General features: G+C 57.8%; 9 protein-coding genes across 9 annotated transcripts; 3 read left to right on the plus strand and 6 right to left on the minus strand.

Annotated features, from left to right (window-relative positions):
- Nucleotides 1–59: 59 nt before the first annotated feature.
- On the plus strand, nt 60–2,298 carry CCM_01642 (dihydroxyacetone kinase; the record flags this gene model as incomplete). The annotated part of the gene is made up of 2 exons (XM_006666797.1): nt 60–328; nt 489–2,298. The coding sequence occupies 2 exons, from the start codon at nt 60–62 to the stop codon at nt 2,296–2,298; spliced, it is 2,079 nt and encodes a 692-aa protein (XP_006666860.1).
- A 1,585-nt stretch (nt 2,299–3,883) lies between these two features.
- CCM_01643 (penicillopepsin) lies at nt 3,884–5,551 on the minus strand (the record flags this gene model as incomplete). The annotated part of the gene is made up of 1 exon (XM_006666798.1): nt 3,884–5,551. One exon carries the CDS (start codon nt 5,549–5,551, stop codon nt 3,884–3,886), a length of 1,668 nt encoding a protein of 555 aa, XP_006666861.1.
- Nucleotides 5,552–7,436: 1,885 nt separating this feature from the next.
- Nucleotides 7,437–8,924, minus strand: CCM_01644 (MFS transporter; the record flags this gene model as incomplete). Its single annotated transcript, XM_006666799.1, has 3 exons — nt 7,437–7,793; nt 7,848–7,989; nt 8,044–8,924. The coding sequence occupies 3 exons, from the start codon at nt 8,922–8,924 to the stop codon at nt 7,437–7,439; spliced, it is 1,380 nt and encodes a 459-aa protein (XP_006666862.1).
- Nucleotides 8,925–9,430: 506 nt separating this feature from the next.
- Nucleotides 9,431–10,857, minus strand: CCM_01645 (cysteine desulfurylase, putative; the record flags this gene model as incomplete). The annotated part of the gene is made up of 2 exons (XM_006666800.1): nt 9,431–10,689; nt 10,746–10,857. The coding sequence occupies 2 exons, from the start codon at nt 10,855–10,857 to the stop codon at nt 9,431–9,433; spliced, it is 1,371 nt and encodes a 456-aa protein (XP_006666863.1).
- Nucleotides 10,858–11,434: 577 nt separating this feature from the next.
- Nucleotides 11,435–14,718, minus strand: CCM_01646 (NRPS-like enzyme, putative; the record flags this gene model as incomplete). The annotated part of the gene is made up of 6 exons (XM_006666801.1): nt 11,435–12,280; nt 12,315–13,190; nt 13,248–13,341; nt 13,397–13,785; nt 13,840–13,922; nt 13,974–14,718. 6 exons carry the CDS (start codon nt 14,716–14,718, stop codon nt 11,435–11,437), a joined length of 3,033 nt encoding a protein of 1,010 aa, XP_006666864.1.
- Nucleotides 14,719–17,234: 2,516 nt separating this feature from the next.
- Nucleotides 17,235–18,312, plus strand: CCM_01647 (enoyl-CoA hydratase/isomerase family protein; the record flags this gene model as incomplete). The annotated part of the gene is made up of 5 exons (XM_006666802.1): nt 17,235–17,436; nt 17,513–17,643; nt 17,791–17,907; nt 17,961–18,138; nt 18,194–18,312. The coding sequence occupies 5 exons, from the start codon at nt 17,235–17,237 to the stop codon at nt 18,310–18,312; spliced, it is 747 nt and encodes a 248-aa protein (XP_006666865.1).
- A 164-nt stretch (nt 18,313–18,476) lies between these two features.
- On the minus strand, nt 18,477–21,320 carry CCM_01648 (Sir2 family protein; the record flags this gene model as incomplete). The annotated part of the gene is made up of 2 exons (XM_006666803.1): nt 18,477–21,125; nt 21,195–21,320. The coding sequence occupies 2 exons, from the start codon at nt 21,318–21,320 to the stop codon at nt 18,477–18,479; spliced, it is 2,775 nt and encodes a 924-aa protein (XP_006666866.1).
- A 954-nt stretch (nt 21,321–22,274) lies between these two features.
- Nucleotides 22,275–24,026, minus strand: CCM_01649 (S8/S53 family peptidase; the record flags this gene model as incomplete). The annotated part of the gene is made up of 1 exon (XM_006666804.1): nt 22,275–24,026. The coding sequence occupies one exon, from the start codon at nt 24,024–24,026 to the stop codon at nt 22,275–22,277; it is 1,752 nt and encodes a 583-aa protein (XP_006666867.1).
- Nucleotides 24,027–25,817: 1,791 nt separating this feature from the next.
- Nucleotides 25,818–26,144, plus strand: CCM_01650 (uncharacterized protein; the record flags this gene model as incomplete). The annotated part of the gene is made up of 1 exon (XM_006666805.1): nt 25,818–26,144. One exon carries the CDS (start codon nt 25,818–25,820, stop codon nt 26,142–26,144), a length of 327 nt encoding a protein of 108 aa, XP_006666868.1.

Below are 26,144 nucleotides of genomic sequence, written 5' to 3' on the forward strand. Positions count from 1 at the left end.
TGGGGCAAGCTCCGTCTCTTCGCCTTGTTGGTGGGGGAGCTTGCCCGCCGGCTTTCCCGATGTGGAATCCCGACTCGACCAACCAATCCTCCATGACGCCGCAAACAAGAAACCGGGAGCTTGTAAGAGTTACTGTGGTACACATCAACGTTCTGGTATTGCTGCCCGAAGACGGGAAGCTCCAGATTTATTGCCATACTCTTGTCGAACCATCATTCTTCTCCCCAGTTGTCCGCTCCCGCTTCTCCGACTGCGGCACCATGTCCGACGCCCTGGATGCAAACGCGCCCAACACCCCGCGGTCAGAGGACGAGTTGTTCTGGGCCATGCATCCTCCGGTCACGATAAATCGCTGACCAGCTCTCTCACGATTTCTGCTCCCTCCTCTCACGTTCTCTGCTCCCTCTTTCATCCTCACCCCCTTTGCCACTTCACTGCTGGTCATCCTCATCCTCCTCCCCTCCTGTCACACGACTCCTCGCCCACAGACACGCGAGCAACCGATTCAGCATGTCCAAGCGCCACCTCTTCGACTCCCCCGACGGCCTCGTCAACAAGGCGCTCCGGGGCCTCATCCGCTATAACCCCAGGCTCAGCCTTGACGAGGCCAACCGCGTCGTCTTCGACTCGGAGCACGACCGCTCCAAGGTCGTCCTCATCTCCGGCGGCGGCTCCGGGCACGAGCCCGGCTGGAGCGGCTACGTCGGGCGCAACATGCTCGCCGCCGCCGTGCAGGGCGACATCTTTGCCAGCCCGAGCACCAAGCAGATTGTCGCCGCCGTCGACGCCGTCCCCAGCGACGCGGGCACCATCCTCGTCATCACAAACTACACCGGCGACTGCCTGCACTTTGGCCTGGCCAGCGAAAAGGCCAACGCCGCGGGCCACCGCTGCCGCACCCTCATCTGCGGCGACGACGTCTCCGTCGGCCGCACGGGCAGCCTGGTCGGCCGCCGCGGCCTCGCCGGCCAGATTGGCGTCCTCAAGGTCATGGGCGGCGCCGTCGGCGCCGGCGCCTCGCTCGACGACGTGTACGACCTCGGCCTCGCCTTTTCCCAGCAAATCGTCTCCATCGCCGCCACGCTCGACCACTGCCACGTGCCCGGCCGCGCCGAGCACGCGACGCTCCACGACGACGAGGTCGAGCTCGGCACCGGGCCGCACAACGAGCCCGGCCACAAGAAGCTCTCGCCCGCCCCGTCGCCGCAGGACCTCGTGCGGCAGATGCTCGCCCACTGCCTTGACGAGACGGACCCCGAGCGCGGCTACGTCAAGTTCGCGCCCGGCGACGAGACCATGCTGCTCGTCAGCAACTTTGGCGGCATGTCGCACCTCGAGATGGGCGCCCTCGTCGACGAGCTGCTCGAGCAGCTCGAGCGCGACTGGCATCTCGACCCGGCGCGCGTGTGCGCCGGCTTCCTCGAGACGTCGCTCAACGCGCCCGCCTTTTCCGTCTCCGTCATCAACGTCACCGCCGCTGCCCGGGACTGCCGCTACTCGGTCGCCGAGATCAACGCCTTCTTCGACGCGCGCACAGACACGTGCTGGGAGTCGGTGGCCGGCGCCCAGGCCGAGCGCCGCACGCGCGGGGAGCAGCTCGTGCGCGCGCCCAAACCGGCGCCCAAGACGGTCGACGACGCGCGCGACCTCAGGACCGACCCGGCGCTGCTGGAGGCGATGCTGCGCACCGCCTGCGAGGACCTGGTCCGGGCCGAGCCCGACCTCACCAGGTGGGACACGGTCATGGGCGACGGCGACTGCGGCGAGACGCTCAAGACGGGCGCCACAGCGCTGCTGGCCGCGCTCGACGCGGGCCTCGCGCAAAAGGGCTCCGTCGTCGCCGTGCTACTCGCGCTCGAGGACATTGTCGAGAGCAAGATGGGCGGCACGCTCGGCGGCATCCTCGGTATCTTGTTCGTCTCGCTGCGGGCCGCGGTCGAGAAGCACCTTGCCGTCGCCGCGTCGGACGGGCCCGTCGCGCTCTGGGGCAAGGCCCTCGGCGCGGCGCTCGAGAACTTGCGCCGCTACACGCCCGCCAAGGTCGGCGACCGCACCGTTATGGACGCTCTCCTCCCGTTTGCCGCGGCCATGGGCGGGTCATCGGGTTTTGACGGCGCCGTCGATGCTGCTGTCAAAGGGGCTGAGGCGACCAAGACCATGACGCCACGCCTGGGCCGCGCGACCTATGTCGGCCTCGGCAGCGGCGGCACGAGCCAGGAGCTGCCTCCCGACCCTGGTGCGTGGGGAGCCATGGTTGTCATTGCTGGTCTGCACAAGGCATATACGGGCAACAAGTGAGGGAGAAATGGGATTTTTTGGTCGAGTTATTTGGTGTTTTTTGTTGAGCGAAATTCGGTACCCCGGTAATGAGGGAGGGGAAGCAGCCTGGAGATTAGGCGTGTCTGGGGCAGCCGGCATATAAGAACAGGCGAGCCTGAAGAGCTAGTCTTTCGGAGCGTACATAAAATTTATCTCAAACGCATTTATTTGATGGACACGTGAAGGTGATTTTTTATTCTACTACAACTAGCGTACTTTGTGGGCAGTGTACTTGTCGGAATGCAATGGCTTTCCAGGAACCGGAGCAATTGAAGAGGAATGAAAATAAAAATTAGACATGAAAGAGACGATCTGGTGTTTTCATTTCGTCAGCTTCATAGGCGGGTAGGTATTATGTTGCATTCAGGTATCCTACCAGTCTGATAACTGTACATTCTTTCAATGAAAAGGTTCATGTATATCGTTCACACGTAGAGCACATGCCAAATCCTCACGCCCCCAAACCTAGTCGCTCTCTTCAACGGCCTTTTCCTTGTCCGACGGCTTCTGCGGGGGAAACTTCATGCCGCGGTCAGGCCCGCCCGGGGCCGCGCCGGGGCCCCAGCCGCCGTAGCCGCCGGCGGTGGCGACGCCGCCGAGCCCCGCGGCGTTGCCCATGGCGAGGGTGCCGGCGAGCTGGTGGCGGCCAACGCCGGGCTGCGTCTCCTTCCACGAGTCAAAGTCGCTACGCGACTTGCCCGTGTACTTGAGCAGGTCGGCGTCGCTGATGGGCTCGCCGCGCTTCGAGTCCTGGTAGCGCTGGTAGAGCGACTTCTTCTCGCCGCCCTTGTCGTCGGTCGCGGCCTTGTCGCTGGATTTGAAGAGGCCCATGCTGTGCAATGTGTGTACAGAGACAATGTCTTTTTTTTTTCGTCTGTTGTAGGTAGTTGGTGTTGTAGTGAAAGAGGGGTGTTAACGAGGTCGTGTGTATGATGTCTGGGGAAATGTCTGGGGGCAGCGGACCGAGCGGTTTTTATCGCCAACAAAGTCTCCACGGGGTAAATTTCACTTGTCGAATCGGTGGCTAGTTCAGCCTTGTGATGACGGCATGGGCCAGCGCCGAGACTCGTGGCCAGTTGATGCTGCTAGCATGAATGTGGCGTTGAGGCTGTCCCGCTCCTGGACGAATTGCGCGCAGGATTCGAACCATTTGCAGTCTGTCCGAATGCTCAAGAGTCACGGGTCCCATCTATCATAATGATCTAGTCCAGCGCTGCTCAGCCTCAATATCGCCCGACGGAAGTGGAAGATTAATTGTGGAATCTGTCAGGACACTTGGCATTCAGGGCACGTCATTTTTCTTACAGGATTATTTTTTTGCCAAAGAGCGATTCTTTACTCGTTGGTATTGTCATATATGTTTAATAGTTCGAGCAAGGAACTGATGATGATGATATACATGGAATGCGAGGCCTCGAGCCGCACACCAGTGGCATCCAGGCAGCAGCTTTTACTACCCTCGGCCTATTAGCCGGCGATTCATTTGCATCCCAGCCTGCCGTGGCGGCGCCATCGAGGAGCTAACTAACGTTTTGAACTAGTTTTGGGCAAGGTGATGCGGGGACTACGCATGGTTGGCCATGCCCAGACTGTTGTTGCCGCCGTTGAAGGCGACAAACTGCGACTTGAACAAGATGTCGCCGTAGATGCCCAGACCGCCCTGGGGCGACGCCTGCAAGCCGCCGAAGCACGTGGTGTTTGTCTTGTCCACGGGCGCAAAGTTGATATCCGCGCCCTTGATGCGGGCCATGTACGCGCCGCCAATGTCCAGGTGCAGGTCCGGCAGCTGGGCGCGGCACGGCACGACGACGCCGCCGGCCTGCCGGTCATTCGCGGCGCCGGGCACCTGCGAGTAGTAGCCCTGGACAATGGCCGGGTCGGCGAGCAGCAGGGTGGTGCCCGTGTCGGCAATGGCCTGGCCGCCGGGCCGCGACGCGGGCTGCACGGGGCCGTCGCCGACGGCAAAGGACCCGGTGCTGAACTGCCAGAAGCCGGCCGTCGTGTTGGCGGGGATCCACGCCATCTCGCCGGTAAACTTGGACCGGTCGATGCGGCCAAACTCGTACGCGCCGGGCTTGCCCGCGCGCAGGTCGGCGGTGAAGAGCGGCTCCTGCAGCGACGGCATGATGTTTTCGAAAAACGTCTTTTGCTTCTGCGGCTTCACCGCGTTGATGGAGCCAAACGCGAGGCCGACCAGCCCGCCGTTGTTGGCGTCCTGCACAAACGTGTCCGTCACCTGCGTCGCGAGCTCGACGGCCTGCGCCGGCACCACGGCGCCGCCAATCTCGACCACGTCGGTGCCCACGTTGCCCGTGGCGCCCGAGCCGTCGCCGTAACGGATTGCAAACTCGGCCCCCGGCATCGGCTTGAACGTGTTGCTGCGCGTCGGGTCGTACACTTGCCGGCCCTGCGTCTGCTGCCCCGGAAGCTGCGTGTTGAAGACCCAGAGATCCGACGAGCCCGTGTCAAAGTCGAGCGTGACGGGCTGCCCGCCAATCTTGACCTCTGAGAGGTATTCGACGTCGTTTGGCTCCGGAATGGTCGGGACGAGGCCGGTCTGGTTGCCCTTGCGAGCCCGGGCAAGAGCTGCCATGGCGTCGGCATTGGGGTCGCCGTTGTTGGGACTGGGACTGGGACTGGGACTGGGACTGGGACTGGAGCTTGGGGTGGGAGTGGGATTGAAGTTGGGATTCTTGCCGCCAGCACCCTTGCCCTCGCCTTTGCCGCCTTTGTTGCCGCCGGCGCCCTCGCCTTTTCCAGCTCCCTGAGGTTTGTTGCCGTTCTCAGCTCCTTGGGCAGGGTTGCCCTTCCCAGCACCGCCGCCAAGCAGGCCACCAAGAAGATCACCGGCAATCGACTTTTCTTCGACTTGCTCGTCTCCAGCATCCTCCTCTTCATCGTCGTCCTCCTCGTCATCTCCAACCTTCTTCTCGCTCACCTGCTCAACGGCAACAGCCGGAGCGGCACCTGCCACAGGACTGTACCACTTGGTACGGCGTCTCGCCAACATCTCGGTGTCCTGTTTCTCCAGAGCATCGACTAGACCGTCAGGCAGAGGTATGCTGTACTTGCGGTACGCCTTGGCGAGGGCGCGGGGCCCATTGCGGCCAGTGTATCCTTCGTTTTGGAAACGCTCAACCTTGAACGATCGCTTTTCCAGGTACGGGGCGGCGGTAGCGAAGCTGGTCAGCTCCAGGACGAGGAGAAGCGCGGGGAGGGCCTTGGTATACATGGCGCCTGGCTATGTCAAAGACTTGTTGAATTTTGTTTTAATGGCAAGGAATAATGGTCACGCCCGGTGACAAATTAATAAATCACACCCGGTGACGGAATAAATGAACAAGAATAAAAAATGAAGATGTAGAAAAATATGAGTTGAAAGAAAGTTGCAAAAGAATAGATGCCAAGCACTCAACAGATGGAAAATGTGCCAAGAGAACAGGAACAAGGGTCTTCTTCTCAGCAAGCGAATGAGATAGAACCACAATGTCGGGATCTAGAAAAATGAATGACTCATGAAGGGGTTGTATATAGATACATGTTAATCACTCTACGACCCGTATTACTTGCATCGGCGTCTTGGTCTTGTTCACAAACAAGAGCCGTCTCAGCGAATCACCGCCAGATTCCGACAGGGGGTCTTACAATGGTCCAGGGGGGGACGTCGTCAGCCCGTTCGTTAGATGTAGTAACTAAGGGGGATCCGGGGTTTGCATAAAGGGACGCTCCGCAAAAGACAAAACAAAAAGCTTCCCCAAGGTACCCCTCTGACCTAGCTTGTAACAATGGACAGTAATACGTACAGTACAGGACAGTACGAGGCCGACTGATTGGCGAGCTTCTGCAAGTTTCGCGCTATCCCAAATGTGAGGCCTCTGACATTTGTTGTGTGTGTGGTGCGGATTTTCTTTCCTGTTTCCTCGTGCCGTGAGAACCGGGCGTGTCAGGATACACCATCTGGGCGAAACAGGTAATGAATCTTGCTTGCGTACGTCGACATCAATTTCAGACGAAATTGCATTACTGTTGCAGTTTTCTCTTGTATGTAACGGGCCAGGTAAAGGCAACTAACTAGCTGTGCTTGGATCTTTAGACGGCTGCAAGGGGACGTTGCTAGTGCAGGTACGGTCCTGTAGTACAAATTACATATAGATGACTATAATCAAGGATAGCGTGACTAATTGGGCAATGAAGCGCCCGGTTTCAGCTCCGCGACAGAAGCGACCACTTGTACTGTCAATGTCGGGCCTATCCTAGTTAGCGAAACCGATTGTGTTTCACCACTTCTACACAACAACAACGAGTTGCTCTGCGATTGGCGGAACCTGATTAAAGACGAAGATGTAATGTATTCAAGTCGGAACACTTTTACGCAAAGAACACGGGATATCACATTTCCTCCCCTTCATTTCCACCATCGGTCCCAGTAAAGATGGCTGAGCAGCCACAACTCCGGCTTTAGCATGGTGATGTGGTGCATCCGTTTTAGTGGACGGGTGGGTGGCTTGAATGCAGTCTTTAGCGCCCAACCTTGTTATTTGACAAGATTATGAATTACTCATTCAGTACAGATAACGTATCACATGTGATTGTCATGCATAGATTGAACCCGCTCTGTGAGCGCTCTTCATCTGAGGGGCCGGTGGCAGTAAGGAACAATTTGGAGGATTTCTGATGGAATCATGCCATTTCATTTGTTTGTTTCAACTTTTCTTTTTTAATTTAAATCATTTCGCGCATCCGCCTCCCATGGCCTTCAAACCCACAGGAGCGCGACGACTTCGCGCTCTGCAAGAATCCAGAAATGAAATCTAGAACTCGTTTGAGACGCAGGAGAATTTGACACATGGCAATAAACGAATTCGGCAGCAGCGTGTGTTTCTCATATCACTCTCCAAGTGGCGGTGATCCCGACCATCTAACAGCGTGGCTGCCGGCCCGGGACCAGGCGATGGCCGGCTGCACATTATTAGTCCCAATTAACAGAATCAAGTTTCGCGCGAGGCCCGAATATTCGCATTGCATTTAGTACTGTACACTCGGGTGGTACCAGTCGTCAAACTACCGACTAGCCCCGCCGCTGATCATTGCGGTTAAAGTAGTACGCCAAACGCGTATCAACCGGTTCGATGTCTTCCGTAGTTCTTAAAGACGGCTAGCAGCAGCAAGTCATATGTTCCCTTGAGAGATCCGGCAATCACAAACGTCAGCCAAAAGAACTTGTGACTGGCCAACACACCAGTAATCAGAGGGCCCATGCTCTGCGCAGTCGTCTTGACGACGTTGACTGCGCCCATGACGGAAGTCCGTTCTCCCGGTTGCAGAATGGTGGCCATGAATGCAGTTCTTGGCGCACTATCCATGCTCTGCAGCGAAGCGCGCAAAACCAGAAACATTATTGCAAATTTGGGGTCCGACGGGATCGGGATCAAGGCCAGAAACACTGCCGACGGGAGATGCGTAAAGACCATGGTCTAGCGCGGTTAGCAATGCATGGGCTTCAGGCAGAAGAGGAAGAAACAACGAACCTTGACGTTTCCGAGACGCTTCGCAATGGACGATGCTATCAATACCGTCATGGCCGAAATAATACTCGTCGTAAAGAAGAGAGACCCCAGCTTCCCTTCTTCGATACCGAATTGGCTCCGGAAGTAGTAGGTTACCCATGAGCTACAGAGAATATGAGCTTCATGTCCAAGTAGGAACTTATCTTGCCACACTTACAGGGAGGCCAGACCGGAGCCCAGCGAATCAATGGCAAACAGGACGCATAGAATAGCGGTAATCTTTTTGCTCTCCGGGCTGATGTGGGGAAGCATGGATGCCCACCGGCTCTTCTTCGAAGGAGGCTCGGCCGGAGCAGCCCCATTGGCACTGAGCAGCGGCGCACGCTCATCAGCCACGTCTGCCGGCGCAGGCGGGGCCTCGTCGAGCTCTACGGCGCGGGACAGCATAATGGTCAGCAAGAACTTGAGCAGGCCAAAGACAGCATACGCGACAAAGGCGCCGCGGTACGCGCCGAGCAGCGACCAGTGCAGCGTGCGGCGCGCGGCCTCAATGGCCCAGCCGCTCGCCATCATGCCAAAGGCGGAGCCGGCGGGGGCGAACAGCGTGTACCAGGCGTAGACCTCGGCGCGCTGCTCGGCGGGCGTCAGGTGGGCGACGATGCTCTCCTCGACGGCGCGAAAGGGCCCAATCTCGTTGCCGGCCGGGCTGATGACGCCGAGCACGGCGGCGAGCAGCAGCAGCCAGTAGTTGGAGCACAGGGCGAAGACGGCGCCGCTGGCGGCCATGAGCAGCGCGCCGAGCGCCAGGATGGCCTTGCGCCCGAGCCGGTCCGCGAAGAGCGTGAGCACGAAGCTGATGACGACGTCGCCCACGAGCGTGAGCGTCATGAAGAGCCCGACGCGCGTGCGCGAGTGCCCCAGCGCCTGCAGAAAGGCCACGAGGATCAGCGTCGTCACGCCGTACGCGAAGAGCCGCACGAACCGCTGCAGGCACAGCAGCTTGATGTCGCGCGGCGAGCGGAAGAGCGTCACGAGCCCGACTTCGTCGAGGACGCGGTAGTAGAGGGGCGGCCGCGGGGCCGGCGTTTGGTCGTCCATCGCGGGCGGTAGTCGGCGGACGGTTTTGGATGGTGAATGGGCTTGGATATTCGTAGATGCCTTCGAAATATCGTTGGTATTTTGGTCTTTATGAGCTCGACAAGCTGTCGGAGCTCCGACGGCTGGAGCCCCGAAACTAGTTAGGCTGTTGTGGCTGGAGGATTTCAGGATTTCGCAAATTACGCAGCGTCTCCACGTGCATCCGCTATTTGCGCCAAACTATCCAAACCATCCCAGCAACCGCACCATTTGGGTGGATTGGATCGAAGTATTGGCCGAATCGCCGAGACTGCAAGCGAGGGTATGTACAGATACGTGCATCACAATGCTTGGATTGGTATTATCTGGACGCTGATACGGCCCGCATATAAGCAGGGAATGAACCGTCCTGCCACGCGTTTGCTCCGACTCTGTTGCACGGCATTTTGTCATTTCCGATTTCTATCCAAAGAAAGAAAAAAAAGCATAGCAGCCTCAGAGGCCGGTACAAAAGAAACTGCCAACGTTTAAATCTTATACTCCCCATTGGCAACGCGCGCAGCCAGCTCCTCAAGTACCTTGGCCGCATACTCGTAGTCCTTCATGTCCAGATAGATTTGCGCGCTCGTGCGAACCCACAGCCTGTCGTCCATCCAGAACAAGGGCATCAGCGTGTGATACTCGTCCTTCATGGTCTGCATCATCCACAGCCGCACCTGCACCGCCTCGTGCTCGGGCACCACCATGTCCTCCTCGTGCTCCCCGGCGCCCTTGCCCTTGCCCCCCGGCAGCCAGATGGGCAGCGCAATGTTGGCCATGGCGCAGTTTGTCAGCGTGCCCTTTGTATTCTCCAGCACCTCGGTGCGCAGCCGCGCCGCCACGTGGCGGCTGCCCCTTTTGTTGAGGTCCCAGAGGTACGCCATGATGCGCGCCTCGCCGCCGCACACGTCGCGCCGCCAGGCGATGGCGTCCTTGGTCACAATGTCCTGCGAGCGGTCCTTGGTGGCCACGAGCTCGAAGCGGTTGACAAACGGCGGCTTCGTGTTGGGCGGCAGCACGTCCCGCCGGACCGCCGTCCGCGGCACGTAGCCGTGGCTCGTCGACAGCGGCGTCGCAATCATGTCCTGGTTCCGCAGAGGGCAGTACAGGATGGCGCAGCCCCGGGGCACGTGCAGCCACTTGTGGCAGTTGGACGTGAAGAAGTCCGGGTCCGCCGCCGCGAGGTCCAGCTCGACCATGCCGATGCCCTGCGCGCCGTCCACCATGCTCAGCACGTCGAGTTCCTTGCACGCCTTGCACAGCGCCTCCCAGGGGAACACGAGACCCGGGTTGGACGACACAACGTCAAAGGTGCAGATGCGGGCGCGTTTGCCTTGCTTCTCGAGAGCGGCCACGGCGTCCCGGAACAGCTGGATAATGTCCTCGTCCTCCAGAGGGTAGTGGAGGGGAATCTCGTGGATGCCGACTCGGTGGCTGCCAAAGTAGTCGACCATGAAGTCTGCGATTTTGGCGCAGGCCGGATAAATAGTTGAAAAGAAGAGAATGACGTCTTTTCCGTCCTCGTTCCATTTCATGTTGCGAAACACCGTGTTGACAGCCTCAGTGGCATTGGTCACAAACACCACCGTGTCGGTCGGTGCATTGACCAGTTTCGCCACGGCTTCACGAGATTCGTCAATGAGTTTTCCTTGATCATACCGAATAAACTTGTCTGGTGTCGCTTCTGCGAGGTCCTGGTACGCCCGGAATTTTTCCCTGATGACGAGCGGCATCGTTCCGTAGGATCCTGTGCGTCGTTTGTTAGCTACCGCCTTGGTGAGTCTGCCCAGGATTGCGTCACACCATGATTCAAGTTGACCCAATCTTGGGCTTGGGGAAATAGTGTCTTGAGTTGTCCACCAAACTCGAGATATTTTCCTCGAGTGGGAAGATCTGTCTGATTGGTAACGGTCATGATTGTGTGTGACGATTGATGACGAGTCTGTTGATGCGTCTATGTCAAGACGAGGGATTAAGAGTCCCGACAACAATAGCAGCACTGGAGAAACAGAAATTGCCAAGGACGGGGATTTTCTTTATACAGATCAAGACTATGCAAATCCACCTCGAACAACTGCTTTGTAACAAGGCAAGTGAGTCATGTAGCTGAACAGGTCAATGACTTGCGGGGATCCGATTTCGGGTTACAGGCAGTGTTCTGACAAGTCAAGCGCGCCCTATTGAGTTGCTAACTGAATAGGCCGTGACAAGCCGCGATTATAATTTAAGGAGGACCCAAAGAAGCATGATTGCGAGCTAGAGGGGCACTTGTAAAATCGCTATGTACGGTCCGCATATCGCCCCCACAGGTCAAGTTGAACTCCAGATGAATGGAAAACGTCAGACATGTAGAACAATTATTTATATACGTCGTCAGAAAAATAAATAGTAATAGACATGTGCAGAAAATATACGTAGAACCATTACCATGTACCCATGCACCCATGTACCCATGTACCCAAGATCCAACGCCAAGCAATCGCAGAAAACACTCAGCTGTCCCAAATAGCTCCATAGGCCGGGATTCCTCTCGTTTCCAGGCCATACACGACCTTTTTCGTAATCTTCTCATTAGCAATAATAATGACCGCCTCTGCGCCAAACGACACGGCCAGGTTGTATCCCATCTTGGTGAGGTCCGGGCGGCCCTTGGTGGCCGTGTCGTGAATAACGGCATCCGGGATGGTGTTGTAAATCGAGTCCAAGACGGGCTTGCCAAACGTCTTTTCCGGGCTCTTGGTGGACCAGATGAGCTGCGTCTTGCAGGTCGGGTTCTGGATGTGGCCCAGGAGCGGGCCGATGCCGGAGCCGGTGCCGATGATGACGATGCGGTTGAAGAGCGTGGCGATGCGCATGACGCCGCAGGTCGGGATGCCGCGCACCCACACGGAGCGCGGCGCGCTACGGATGCACGCCTTGGTCCAGTCGCCCGCGTTGGACACGACGAGGGAGTAGCCCGGGCGGCTGGCCAGCGCCGTCGGCGCCACCGGCTGCGGGATCGTCGCAAACGAGTGCCACTCGAGCAGCGGCCGCGTCGAGATGCGCGTGAAGCTGCCGTTGACCGGCACCGTGTACGTAAAGGAGAGCACGGCCGCGTGGTCCGAGAGCGGCACCGTCTCCACGGGCACCTTGCGCAGGAACAGCCACGACGAGGCGATGCTGCCCGTCGCCACGACGAGCAGCCAGAACGCGGGGCTGCGGACGAGCGCGCCGCCGAGGTCCTGCCCGCCCGGCGTCGCCGCTGCGGCCGAGCGCGCTTGCAGCACCGTCTTGACCCAAAAGAGGAGCAGCGCCGTCCAGCCCATGAAGCGGTGCGAGATCTCAAACGTGTCGTGGTACTTTTTTGCGTATCGCCGGGTACGCGAATCCCACCATGGTGCAGCAGAGGGCGCAAATCAGCCACGAGACGACAATCGAGGCCATCGAGTCCTGCGCCTGAGCCGCCGCCCCGTTGCGCACGTACGCGACGGACGAGGCGAAGGTGCTGCCCAGCAGCCAGGCGGTCGAGCAGACGGCCGCCGCCGAGTGCACGCCGCCGAGGTGGTAAATCTTGGCGCAGCGGCGGCGCAGCCAGAGCGGCGCGGCGCGGGGCACTGAGCAGCACACCGTGTACAGCGCGTTGACGACGGCGTCCTGGCGGACCAGCACGGCCAGCGTGAGGTTGGCGGCGACGAGCAGCGGAAGGTGCTTCTGGCGGTCGGCGCCGCCGAGGAGCAGCAGCAGCGCCGCGAGCACGCCGCCGTTGAGGAGCACCACGCACGAGAAGAGCGCGCGGTAGATGATGAGGATGCGGTACGCGAGCCCGCGGAACGGCTGCGGCAGCGTCTTGTCCGGCACGTCGGCGTCGAGCATCGGCGGCGCGTCGTAGGCCGTCGTGGCCGAGGAAAGCGAGCGCGTCTCGACGAGCGTTCCCTTTTCGCTCGGCGTCCTGTCCCGGTCGTCGTCGCTCTCAGACGCGAACCGGCTTCTGCTGCTGTGCTGCTTTTCGTCTTCGTACAGGCTGCGCAGGGCCTTCTTGTCCGTCTTGCCGTTGGCGGTGACGGGAAAGGCGGCCAGCTGGTGCACGGCCGAGGGCACGGCGTAGTAGGGCTGCCGCTCGGCGACGCACGCGAGGATGTGCTGCTCGTCTTGGTGCGCCGGCGCGACAAAGGCGTGGATCTGTCCGTCGAGGAACAGGGCGACGGCGTGCGAGACGCCGGGGGCGGACAGGAGGGACGCCGAGATGCCGTCGAGCTCGACTCGAAATCCCTGGTGGGTGTCAGCTGGCGGCCGTCTTGGGACATGTGTCGTGGGAAGGATGCTTACCTTGATTTTTACCTGGTCGTCGCAGCGTCCAAGAATCAGGATGTTGCCAGAGGGATCCCATTTGCCGAGGTCGCCCGTTCGATACATTCGTGAACTACGTCATTGTTAGCTTCCAGCGTCCCTTGCGCAGAATAGCTCTTGTCTCGCACCCGTCATTCATAAAAGGGTCTGGTAGGTAGGACTCCGTGGTCTTTTGCTCGAGTCCGACATAGCCTCGCGACACGCCGCTGCCACCTGCCCACATGACGCCCGTCTGGCCGAGCTCGACCGGCTGCATAGCCTCGTCGAGAATATACACGTTGTTGTTCGGCGTCGGCTTGCCAATGTTGATGGTCTCGCCTGCGACGTGTCTGCTCATGGTGTTGACAATGGTGGTCTCGGTTGGGCCGCAGCAGTTCCAGTACTCGGCTTCCGTGGCCCAGAGATCGGCCAGCGACTGGGTTGTGGGCTCGCCGGCCGTTGCGGCGACTCTGATGTTGCGGTATCTCTGAGGTGGGTATTTGGACAGGATGCTTGGTGTGCAAATTAATACATCAATCTGTTTCGTCGGTCAGTTTTGGGTCTCCTCTATGCTGTAGTCGCATCTCCGCACCTGGCTCATCGTGGGCTCCCAGTCGGACCCGCGGATGACGAGAGTGCCGCCGTTGCATAGGCATGTGAAAATTTCCCAGGCCGCTAGATTCTATCAGCATTGATCAAGCTCAATTCCGAGATGCAGGTACGTACCCATATCGAAGCTAATGTTGAGGACTTGGCCAACGCGGACGCCGGGACTTACACCGAGGCTTCCGGGATGCTGGCACACAAGGTTGGCCACGTTGGCATGCGTAACATCGACGCCTTTGGGCTTTCCTGTAGTTCCTAGAATCGATATTAGAAGACAAATATTCTGCGGCGCGCGTCCGACGGACTTGCCTGATGTGTAAATGACGTAGCAGCCGCTCGCTGGCGTCGCCAAGTCCATCCAGCGCGTGGCCAGCGGGAGGCCGCCAGCAGCCACACACTTTTCCACATTCACCGCAAGCGCGTGCGGGAACAGGTTGGTTATTCTCTTCTCCGTCGACGAGATGCAGACGACGACTTTGCCGCCGCTCTGCTTGAGCACGTGGCGGAGCGTCGAGTCGGGCACGACGCCGCCGTCGAGCGGGACGTACTGGGCGCCGCAGAGCAGCACGGCCCAGATGCCGACAACCATCTCGCAGCTGCGCTTGACGACGAGCGGCACGCGGTGCCCCGGCTTCACGCCGATGCTAGTGAGGTGCCACGCGAGGGCCTGTGCCTGCAGGGCGAGCGTGCCGTACGTGACCTGTCGTGGCACCTGAGCCGAGAGGTCGTGCACGGCGATGGCGGCGGGGTTGTCGAGGGCAAAGTGCGCAAAGGCGGCTGTCGCGGTACCAAAGGCGGCCCTCTTCGTCGGGCCAAAGCAAAAGGCCATGGTGTCGGTGTCCATGTTGGTGTTGGATGTCACCATGGTAAGCGTTGAAGCGGTCACGGTGATGCTACTTGGTCGGCCGAGGTGCTTCTTTCGGTGCCACTGGCAAGAGCTTACTGTGAAAGGATGCGGGAATGTCTCAGCTCTCTCTTGACCGGTGGACGGGCTGGCGACATTATATACATGTTTCTCTCGACCGTCTTTCCGCAACACCCTAAAGCGGACGACCGGGTCACAGCAAACGTTGGGCGCCCTGCCCTGGTTGCATGAGGCGAAGGGCCAAAGGTATCTCTACAGCAACATCAGGGCCCCAACGTATCCAATCCTCTGGCCCAAGTACTTTCCGAATCAAGCGTCTCTTGTCAGTCACGCGCGCCACTCCCTCGACGGAAGGCGTCCAGTTTGTAAGCGGTAACCAGACAGGCCGTCTCGCCGAGGCGGGAATGTCGCCCCTCCCATCGCAACGCCGAGCAACAGGGGGGCGTGGTGGCCAGAGAGCGCCAAGGGAGGGAGAGAGCAATTGTGCCTCGTCGTTTCGGTGTACCGGGCGCACAACGATGGTACAAACACACCACGCCCCAACCACAATGCATTGTATATTGTATGTGCCAGTCGGAGACGGGCAACAAGGAGTGGCATTCCAGCCTCACCACCACCCCGGTAACCCTAGGTAGTTATCTCGCCAAGAGCCAAGTACAAACCTGTCGGTTGCTTCTAAGCTTGTTTGTGCGCTAGAGGAACAAAGCAGCGAACAAGTTGTCTGGCGGTCTCGCTTACCCCAAGAATACAAGAATATTGGCTTGGTTGTCCAAACTGTTTTTTTTTCCTTATTGGTGGCGTTGAAGATCCGCTTACACAGGAACCAAGGTCATGGACCGGTGGCACGAGGCGAACCTGGTCTGCCGAGTTCCCCCCCCAAACAAGGAACAGGGGCAATCCATACATGTCTCACTTGTCTCAGAGCCGTCAACCCCAGCAACCCGGCCACCGACTGATTGTCCTGGTTCGCAGAATTGCTGCGACACGGGTGGGCACATGAAGGGGCCCTGCTCCCCCTCAGCTGGTTCGCCTACGAGCCAAGATGAGATGACGAAAAGCAAGGGGGGCAAAAGGAAAAAAAGACGAAAATGGAAGGGAAAAAAACCCAAAACTGAACGGAGAAAAAAAAAAAAGAAAAAAAAGGGAACCGCGTCCGTGTTGGCTTCGACACCCTGACCCGGGGCAAACCAAGCCAACCACCCAGCCCCGATGCTGTTGGACGGGCGGCGAGTAAAGAGGAAGACGGTGAGGGCGAGAGGGGAGCCCTGTTGGTTTTCTTCTCCGCATAATTCCTCCCAACCTTGTCGATCTGTTTTTTCTCTAGTTCCAGTATCCGACGCGGAGGAACTCACTCATACAGAATTCCCCTCTTGCCTCTTCTCTCTAGACTGCAGCCAAGACCTGCTCTGGAACAAGAACTATTCAGTAGTTAGTTATTTATTTGTTTCTCCCACGCGGGACAGGAGAGAACCAAAAATTGACCCATCATCACAATCATATCTCCCCCTCCCTCCCAGCGGCCCGGGGCGGAGACGGTGAAGGAATGGATAATCGCACTCGTTACTAAGTAACCCACGGCGAGCTGAAGGTGTGTGCGCATTGTTACCGAGACAAGGTGGACGGTGGTTAGTGTCTCTCTCTCGCTCTCTCTCTCTTGATTTGCATCACCCTGCTTTCTTCAGCACCAAAAGAAGCCGTTTCCGTCCAGTTTCTCTCCCACCTCCCTTGCTCCTCCCCCCCCCCTAGCACACGCATGTTCCTAACAGGGTCTGCACGGCCCATGTGGTGGTTGTGTGGTTTCAGCCTGCTCGGCATGTTTTGTTTGTTCGAGTTTAGTCCTGTCTTGCCTGCAACTCAAGAAACGTGCCCAGCTTCCTCCATGCATCTAGTCACACACATACTCACACACATACTCACAAACGCCCTCATACTTCTCGTTTAATAATTAGTGTCTGGCAGCAGCATGCTTGGCAGCAGCACGTTTGGCAGGCTGGGGGCGAGGTACGAGGAGTCACAAACCTGTCATGAACCCAACATGTCGACATGTCTGTGCGTACCCATCGGGATGAAGAAAGATCCAATCACCTTGTACATTCCAAAATTGGAATGTCGCCCGGGAAAAATCTCCGTTATCGACTTTGTTTACGGATACACTGGGGGCCTTTTCTAGTTAGACGCATCAATAACATCTTGCCCGTGCATATTGGCCTCGGCGTAGTTGCCATGTTCCGGGTACCCCTTCACCACCCTGGCAAAAGTCCTCGCTCTATCTACACATTGTTTTCCCTGCCCTCTCACCCTCTCAATAGACAGACTCAATAACCGCTCAGCATCGGTCTTGGTCCGCGGGCTGTCTCACCCTGGTTCGGTCCAAGTGACTTTCTATCCCATCACTCAGCAAGGGCAAACACTGGAATATACGCCGCCCGCCTCTGATTTGCTCTTCCTCGGCTCCCTCCTCCTAGCTCTCCTGCACCTCAGACTCCCACAAGACGAGTCTCTTCATCAATCACATCATGACTGAGTCATCTACAGCTGACGTCGTATTGTCATCAACCCCCGCTCCGGGTGTTCGACTTCTTCAACTCAACCGCCCAGAGAAGCGCAATGCACTGTCCCAGCTTCTGATCCGCTCTCTTCTCTCTGAGCTCAGTAAGGCATCTGCGGATGATGCCATCTTCTCCATCATTCTCACCGGAAATGGTCCCTTTTTTTGCGGTATGTGCCACTATGCTCAACACAGCTCCCCCTCCTCCTCCACAAACAAGCGAATGATTTTGTTGACATCCCCTAGCCGGTGCGGATCTGAATGACATCGCCCCTCTTGACGAAGCAGGCGCCAGAGCTTGTCGCTATCTGGAGGACCTCTGCGCTGGCTTTGCAGCTGTCAAGAAGCCCATCATCGCCGCCGTCAACGGCCCTGCTGTAAGTCACCCACGCAGACCCCATCCGTACAGGTCCGCACGGATTGACCCTCAAGCAGCTTGGTGGTGGGTTCGAGATTGCCCTAATGGTAGGAGGATCCTCTGATATGCGCCCCCCTTCTGGACAGATTGCGCTAATATAGTGCAGAGCGATTTGATCCTTGCGGCCCAGCCCGCGTACTTTGTCCTCCCAGAGACCAAGATTGGGCTCATCCCCGGCGCCGGCGGTACCCAACGGCTGACAGCGGCCATCGGCAAGTACAAGGTGGGTTTCTTCAGCGGGAATACATGTATGACGACGGCACTAACGTTGGCCAGGCCATGCGCAGCATCTTGCTGGCCGAGCCCATGACTGCCGAGGAGGCCATGGCCGCCAGCCTCGTCGCTAGTGTAGTCAGCCCCGACACCCTGACCCAGCACGCCTTCGAGATGGCCTCCAAGTTCACTGCCGACAACAGACAGGCCGTTGCCTTTGCCAAGCAGGCCATCTGCAGAGGTAAGAAGTGCATGCCTAAGCGAGGCCATATTCTTGCATGAGCTGACTCAGATAGCGGATGATCTCTGCCGCGACGACGCCTTTGAGCGAAATCTGTACTACACCGCGTTCGGAACCAATGAGAAAAGGCGCGGGGTCGACGACTTCTTGACCGCTCGTCGCAAAAAGGCATGATTGGACGCGCATCACATCACATGGCAGCATGGTGTCTAAAGAAATGTAGCTGCGATTGGGTCCTCCAGTAGCTACAGTAAACCCTATCAAGAGTTCAATCAAGGTCGTATCGTCGTCATCTATGTATGAGCTTGGTGCCCGAACTACAGGCACTGACTCGTTTCTCATTTGGTGCAATTCCAACTGGAGCCCCAACTTTGGAGGCACTCCAGTCCTCTGGTTCCGATCTGCGAAACCGCGGCGTTCCGTAATAGCAGCTGGCTCTTCCCCAGATCAGTGGGGGGCGCCACAGCCGCATCCTCGGGTGTGGCTTTCGTAGCTCGCTTGGATCGCTGCTGCGGCTTTTGCGAAGAATGCGGCTCCAGTATACTGTTGGGGCCGGCCGCCGCCGGCTGCTCCAGCAACCCAACCAGAGGGTCATCAATGTAAAATGGATTCGGGTTGCAGAATGCAGCACTCCAGCGAAGATTTGGGGAGAGGGACGCGAGCGGACCAGTCGGCGGGCTTTTTGGCTCCATAGGCTGGGGCTTGCCGAAAGGCGAGGGCGCGAGACTAGGTCTCAGTGGTGGCAACGTGATGCTCGAATCGAGCTTGCTTTGCGGCGAGCCGCGACGTCTGCCCACGGTAGGCATCACAACCTCTTCCCCGTCAATCATTTTGCGCTTTCGGACTCTGGGGTTTGATTTGACAGAGTAGAGGATGGAGTTTTCAGCAGTGTGGTCCTTTGGCAGGGGGGTCTGCTGCGGCTGTAGCTGTTGTTGCACATTGAGAGGCGACTGCGGTTGCTCAACGCCCATCTCGGCCGCATCACTCTTAAGGCTGCGACCGTGGTTGGGGTTCAGCGTAGAAGGTCGATTCTTACCCTTTTCGAGAGCGCCCGGAGCGGATTTGCGGGGTCCCTTGGCCCTTGGTCGAGACAACTTGGGGGCAGGAATTGGCAGCGCCTCAGTCGTACTGGTACTTGCCAACGACGGGGCTGAATCGGCTGTGATTGTTGCGCGGCGAGTTGCCTTTTCCGGCGTTTCTTTTCCTGTAATGCGGCGTAATTCTTTGAGGATCTTGAGGGTGCAGTAAGCACCAGTGACCTTGGAATCGCGCATAGCTACGGGATGCGCTGCAGGTCGGCGCGGCTTCTTGGGCGATGGGTCACGCCAAAGTTTTGGAACACGAGCTTGCAGGTCGTCGACCCAAGCGTCGCAGTCCCACTGGATCCAGAAGTCGATAATGTCGCCCCATGAGCTCTCTGGCGGCTTGGTAAAGTTGACAAAGACGACTTTGCCGCCTTTGCTATGAACTGTCTTGGCAAACTCTCTCACCATGACTTTGAGACCATGCACCCGTAAGCTTGTGCCTAAAATGAGGAGCATGTCTGGGTAGAGTGCCAAGTCATGCGTGATGATGGGGCTGATAAGGTGGGCATTGGGGTGTTCCTCGCCATACAGAACAATGTCTGGGCGCAGTTTTCCAACACCCAGAGCCCTTTTGCCCTTCTCCTCGCGTGCCGCGGCGGCACCAGCGCATCGCGGGCACTCGGGCTGCTGGCCGGTTAATGTCGCTATCTCGCGGTCCTCATCGTCCCATGAGCAAACTTGCGCGCAAAGAAAGCAGCGCAGCAATTCAAGAGATCCATGCAGAAAGACACACTCGACACCAGACTGTGACGGCTCTTTCTTGAGGGTTGCGGGGAGTGCGCTATTCTTGGCATCGCAGGACGATGCTTCGGGATCAGTTTGTGAAGGAGCCTCTGGTAATGACGCCTGCGATGCTTGTGGTGTGGCGGAGTCTGATCCTGGGCTTTCTGAGCTTTGGCTACCGGGAAGCTCTTTGCTCGACACTTCATCCACCATTTTAGCCAGTTGGTCCTTGTTGGCCGTGGACCGACGCGAAAATCGACCACGGTTGCCGGGGCCATCAATCAGCGACGTAGACAAGCCAACCTTTTCTTCAATCTGGTCAATGTTTTGCGTATAGCAGCGGACCAGCTTGCCGCGATTCCTCAGATGACTGATGAATCTATGCGAGCCCGTCGGCTCCGCGTCTCTAATCTTTTGCCGCAGAGACGTGGCAAAGGTGTAGAAGACTTGGGTGCGGACCGGGTCAGCCCAGACCGAGACATCAAACAGGTCGCGGCCTTTCATGTTGGGCAGCGTGCTGCGGCTGGCAGAACTCGGCCCTTGGGAGGAGGCAAACAGCTTGCGCGCCGCGGACAAGTCCTCCGCCTCGGAGTCGCTCGTGCTACTCGGCTCGTTGGACTCTGTGTCCGAGTGTGAACTGGTTTCGTAGGGATCAAATAGTACTGGTGGGGGCGAGGAGAGAGGCGATGAGCTGGGAGGGACGCCGAGCCTGGAGAGGTGGCCTGCGAATCGAAAGGCGGACGGCGGCACTATCTGGTCGTCGGGCGGTGGTGAGGACAGCGGGGAGGTCGTGAGCTGAGCGAGGGCGATGGAGAGAGGATGACGCGCCGAGCGCGGTGTAGCGTAGGGTGCCGCAATGGCCGGTTCCGATTCTGGCAATAACGGGCTTTCTGGTGCCGTACTTGGAGCTGCGGCAAGCTCTTCTTGCTTTATTTGCTCTGGTAGTAGTTCCGTGTTTGTGTCCGTTTGCTCCATCCAGTCATTCTCCTCCTTCTCTTCACATTCCGGCGAAGAAGTACGAGACGCTCTCCGACGCTTAGCCGGTCGATCTCGGTCTCCTTCCTCCTCATCGGCACTATTTCGCGTCTCATCCGTGTCGAGCTTCCGTGCCGCTTGTCTGGCCGCCGCGTCGAATTGTGCTTGGATAAGGGAGTACAGGCCATTTTCGGATCGGAAGTCCTGTCGGGAGCAGCACCACATTAGCAAACTTCATTCTAAAGCATGGAAAAGGGAGGTAGCGCGGCGTACCGGAATGCCAGAGTTGGTACTGATTCCCGCGCCCGTCACGACGACAATCTTGCGCGCCTTGAGTAGCGACTCGGCAATGTCCTGGAGAAGCTCTCCAGAGCTGGGCTCGACGCGTACAGTCGGCATGGTCGCTGTTTGGTGCAAGTTTTGACTCCGGAACTGCGGCAAACAAGCTTGGCAGCCCTCCTGTTTGCTGACTATCGGCGAGACGCAACGGAGAGGCAAGCCAACGCGTCAGCACCGACAGCGAGTATATGTTCCGAAACTTGTGTATATAGAAGATAATTATGACATCGTATTAGGTCGTATGTTGTCTGTATTCTTGAAAATTTCTTGCTTTTTTTTCGACTGTGCTTTCGACTGTGCTTTCGACTGTGTTGTCGCCTGTGTTGTCGACTGTAAAGCGGTATCGCGGACGCCAGCGGCTCTCTTATCGATCGATCGTGTGTAGGCGTTGAGGCGCGGTTGGAGATGCAACGGGAGAATAAAAAGCAGAGAACAATGAACGCAGACGAAAGAAACAAATATCCAAAAATGTGGTCGAAACCAAGAGCCGCAGCCGTTTCAATCGGTCATGTAGTGCTACCGGACGTTTGACAACCGTGACGCGCCTCACAATACTGTTGATGTCGCGAGTGGATGTGCCCAGTTATGGTGGATGTGCCCAGTATGGTCACTGACTGGCCCCAGGACCCGGCTTGTTTTCTTTCTGCCTGTGGCAGACTAGCGGCATTTTTGGCGCTCACTAATTGCGCATCAAGCCGCTGCATGGACCCGCTGTGGACGGGTTGTTACAGCGGGCTCCAGCTCCCCGCCTACAGCGGCTTTTAGGAGATTAATAAGCGGTTCCAGTGCTTCGAATGAGCGTGCCTTTCAAGTGCTTATAGGGTCTTCCTCTTCAAGCATCGCTAATCTTTAACACATTTTATTTCGGTATCCTCAGCCTTGTCTTGACACGACCTTGTGATCTAATACTTAACAGCTTACATAGTGTTACTCCATGGGGGTGGGAGAGCCTTTCATCCCAGGTAATAGTATCAGACACTCCACCACTCCTCAGCACGCGCCTGGCAGACTATCCTAATCGTCCGCGTGCACCAGTGCGTCGAGCAGCTCGTTAAAGTCCCCAGGCACGCCCAGCCCGGTCACTGCATCCCAGCCGGGCCTGGCCGGCCACCCGCCTGGCTTCTGCCCGTCATAGTTGCACGAGCGACTCTCGCCCGCCGTCACGTCGCGCAGTGTGTCGCGCACCCTCTTGCTGTACAGCATCCTATTGACCCATCCCAGCGGGCGCTTCCCCGCCCGCGCCCGCGCGTCATTGACCATGGCCAGCATCGCCGCCACCATGGGCGTGCTGGCGCTCGTGCCCTGCAGCACGCCAGGCCTCCCCTGCCAGACGACGAGCACGTTGGTGCCAAAGGCGGAAATGTCTGGGATGGCCCGGCCCTGTGGGTTGTAGTAGCCGTCGAGCCGACCGTCGAGGGACCGGACGTATGCGCCAACCACCTCTTTCTGCCACGCGGGCTGCTTAAAGTACTGCGAGAAGCCGCCCGTGCTAAACGCGGCGGCCTCGGGCGGCGTCTTGACGTTGCCGACGGCGCCGATGGCGAGCGCCCACGGACACGTCGACGGAAACGTCGTCATGGCAATCTTCTTGTTGGTGCCGTCGCGCGTGCGGCAGTTGGAGTCGCGCCCGCCCTGCGCGCCGCCGTCGCCCGAGCCAAACAGCACCGTCATGCCGCGGCCAGCCAGCATGCCAATCATCTGGCACACCTTTTCCGCGTACGGCCGCGGCACCGACACCTCGTCGTCCGAGTACGAAACGGACAGCACGCTCGGGATCTCGCCGTCGGGCTGGTCCAGGAAGTACTGGAACAGCTCCAGGAACGGCTCGTTGGTCGAGGATTTACTCGCGTCCGCGGTACCGTTTTCGTGGATAAACTCGCTCCGGCCGCCGGCCGAGTAGAAGACGAGTTTGGCCGGGTACGCGAGGCTCAGCGCGTAGTCGACGTCGAGCGCCGCCTCGGCGCCCGACTCGGACAGCGCCTGCCGGTTCTCGCCGCCGTTGACGAGCTCCACCGTGTAGTTGTAGTGCTTGGCGGCCAGCTCCGGCGCGTGCTGCTGCAGGAACTGATCCGAGTCTTGGTAGTTGGCGTACTCTTCGAGGAAGCCGGCCACGCCCATGGTGACGATCGAGGTGTTGTCTGGTGTGGTGTAGTGAAAGTTGTACGCGTCGCGCACGCATTTCGGCGTGATGATGGCCGTGCACGGGGGATCGCTGCGCCGCGCCAGTTCTGTCTCGTTGAGCCACCGAATCTGAGAGACGGAGCGGGCGGGCCGCATAAAGTTGGACACGGGATGGATGAAGTCGATGGCGTCCTCGAGGGCATCGGGGATAAAGTACTGCGTGGTGCGCAAAACCGGCTCGCTCTCGCCTTCGTAGATGTAGTGCTCCAGCAGAGAGCCGATCAGCGCGTCCGTCTGCCCGACCGTCGCACGCACATTGACCCAGTCGCCCTTGGTGTCAAATTCACGGATTCCGTGGCTCAGCAGCCAGGCCTGTACCATGCTGACGGACTTGGGCGCCGGTTTGCGCATCAACGAGACGTCGGCCAGAGACAGCACGTCTGCTTGCACCGACGTGAGGAATTTGTAGAGTCCGCTCATCTGCGGCTGCTTGAGGGCAATCGAAAAGGCGTACTGCTGCTTCGGGTCGACCTCGTCACCACTCTTCCTCCATCCGGGAGGGAGGCTCGCCGTCTTCTCGACGCAAATGTCGGCCAGGGACGCCCATCCGAGCAGCGCCGCGCCGAGCGCCAGCTTGAGTAACATGATTGTCGGAGGAAAAAATAAAAGACTTGGAACGTAACGAACGAACAATGATTCCCGAATCAGACCTTGAGGTTCTTGGGAGAGGGTCGGATCCCTTATAAAGAAAGAAAATCACAGCAAACGGGCTCCTTGATGTTTAAACTGGGGATTGGCACGAATCGTCCGAGACATGCAGTCATTATTCAGGCACAACGTGCGAGGCATCTAAATTTATTTATGTGTTCTCCCGTTGTTTGCCCTGGTTTTAGATAGCATGTTTTCCGACCAGTTTGGCACGTTATTACCGTTCCTGCGGTCCGTACAACATGAACCCCCCCTTCCACCAACGCAAGAGCGCACCGCAAGTTTGACCTCCTGAGGACAAAACGAATCACTTTTTTTGGCTCAGCTCGTGCTACGAAAAACTCGCTTCCTGATTATTCGTGGTCAAGGTGGCAAATTAGGTAGAAACATAGCGGCTTCCAGTCTCCCTCCTTGGCCGCCGTGTCTCACTTCTAGAAGGGGCTGGTGCAATCAGGGAGACGCGCCGCGACTGACGAACAAATGCCGAAGCGAACAACACGATGACGTCTGTTTCTGTTTGTCGTCAAGGCTAGAAACCCACATGTGCCTGACATGGTCCCATGGCAGGTATTTCCTCCGACTGTCCCTTTCTCGATCGGGATCGCCAAGCTGCCCTCCACGCCCCGAGCGTACAGCTCTATTTTGGACGCCGGTTTGTCGCTTGTCAATCTCCTTTCCGTGGTTAACTAACTATTTGAAATTAAAGATCGCCGCGCAACCCCGGATCCGCCCTTATAGCGTCTGTGCTTGATTCAGAGCTCGCCCTTAGAGCTTGCCCTATAGATGGACGAAAGAAAATGCTTTGTACGCGAAGAATACCGGTATAATGTCGGGATCATCTGTCATTGGTATTGGTAATAGATGTCGTTGTTTTTGATCATTGGTAGATGTTTTAATTATGGTATACAAATACATCTGCCCTTCACCTATCACGCGGCTCTTGGTTAATGGCCAGACTACAAATTAGAGATGCAGTGGCCCACCTACTCGATATCGTGACAAGCCTTCGGTAGTCAACACCCATGACGTAGCACATGAGTATTTGCTTGAATGCTTAAGAAAATTCAACTACATTGAAAAGACAAAAAAGGGCGCACCCCGAAGGTAATTATATCGGCCCTGCGTATGCAGCAATTGCCAGACAACTCGGAGCCATTCTCGCGACTATGTCTACCCTGTAAGAACACACAGTCGGGTGAAAGTCGGGTGAAGTGTCCAGTAGCGGAGGTCGCAATTAACGGCAAGCGCATTAGGCAGACTGAACATCTGCTGCCTTCTTCATATTCTAAATGGAAAACCCCCTCTGGCATTCGAGTGTATATGCTCGGGAGCTCGTGAAGCTTATCGGACAAGCGCGGCCCGCGATAGTTTAGCAACGAGATAATAAGAGAATGCAAAGTTATGACCACCCCGTAACAATAAGACGTCAAATCATGCATTATACTATCTCCACAGTATGCACGACAAAGCTGGCAAGAAAAGACGTCCACGATTTATTGGTGGCTCTTGTTCGAATCGCCAGATTGAGGAAGTTTCCACGGACATTCCGTGGAGCCTAGTACGGCTGACAGTCTGCTTTCAGCTTATGGATGATAATGCGGAATTTCTCCTTCACCAACCATCTCACTCCGACTGAAACATCCCACCCTTTACACTCTGCAGTCTCTGATTTGTGTCCCTCATCTTGAACCACCACATCTGGACGGACCCCTGTCCCGACCAACAACCATGTCCCGAGACGCCGAGAGCCTCCAGGCCATCAACAACAAGACGCTGGGCACATCCGCCGACGCCTTTCCCGTCGTCACGCTGCCCAGCGGCGAAAAGGTCCCGACGGGCACGGTGGGCGCGCTGCTCGTCAACGTCCGGGCCTACGACGCGGCAGCAGCCGCGGGCGACATCGCCGCGCAGGACGTGCTCGCGGGGGCCATAGCCGCCGCGGTACCGGTCCTGCGCAAGGTGGGCCTATTTGACCTCTTCCGCCCAGAAGAGTGGGCGTCGGATAAAAGCCCAGGAAGATCGTTGGTGGGAGAGCTGGCAAAGGGGGCGAAATGA

Source organism: Cordyceps militaris, assembly GCF_000225605.1.
Source record: "Cordyceps militaris CM01 unplaced genomic scaffold CCM_S00001, whole genome shotgun sequence".
Lineage (NCBI taxonomy): Eukaryota > Fungi > Ascomycota > Sordariomycetes > Hypocreales > Cordycipitaceae > Cordyceps > Cordyceps militaris.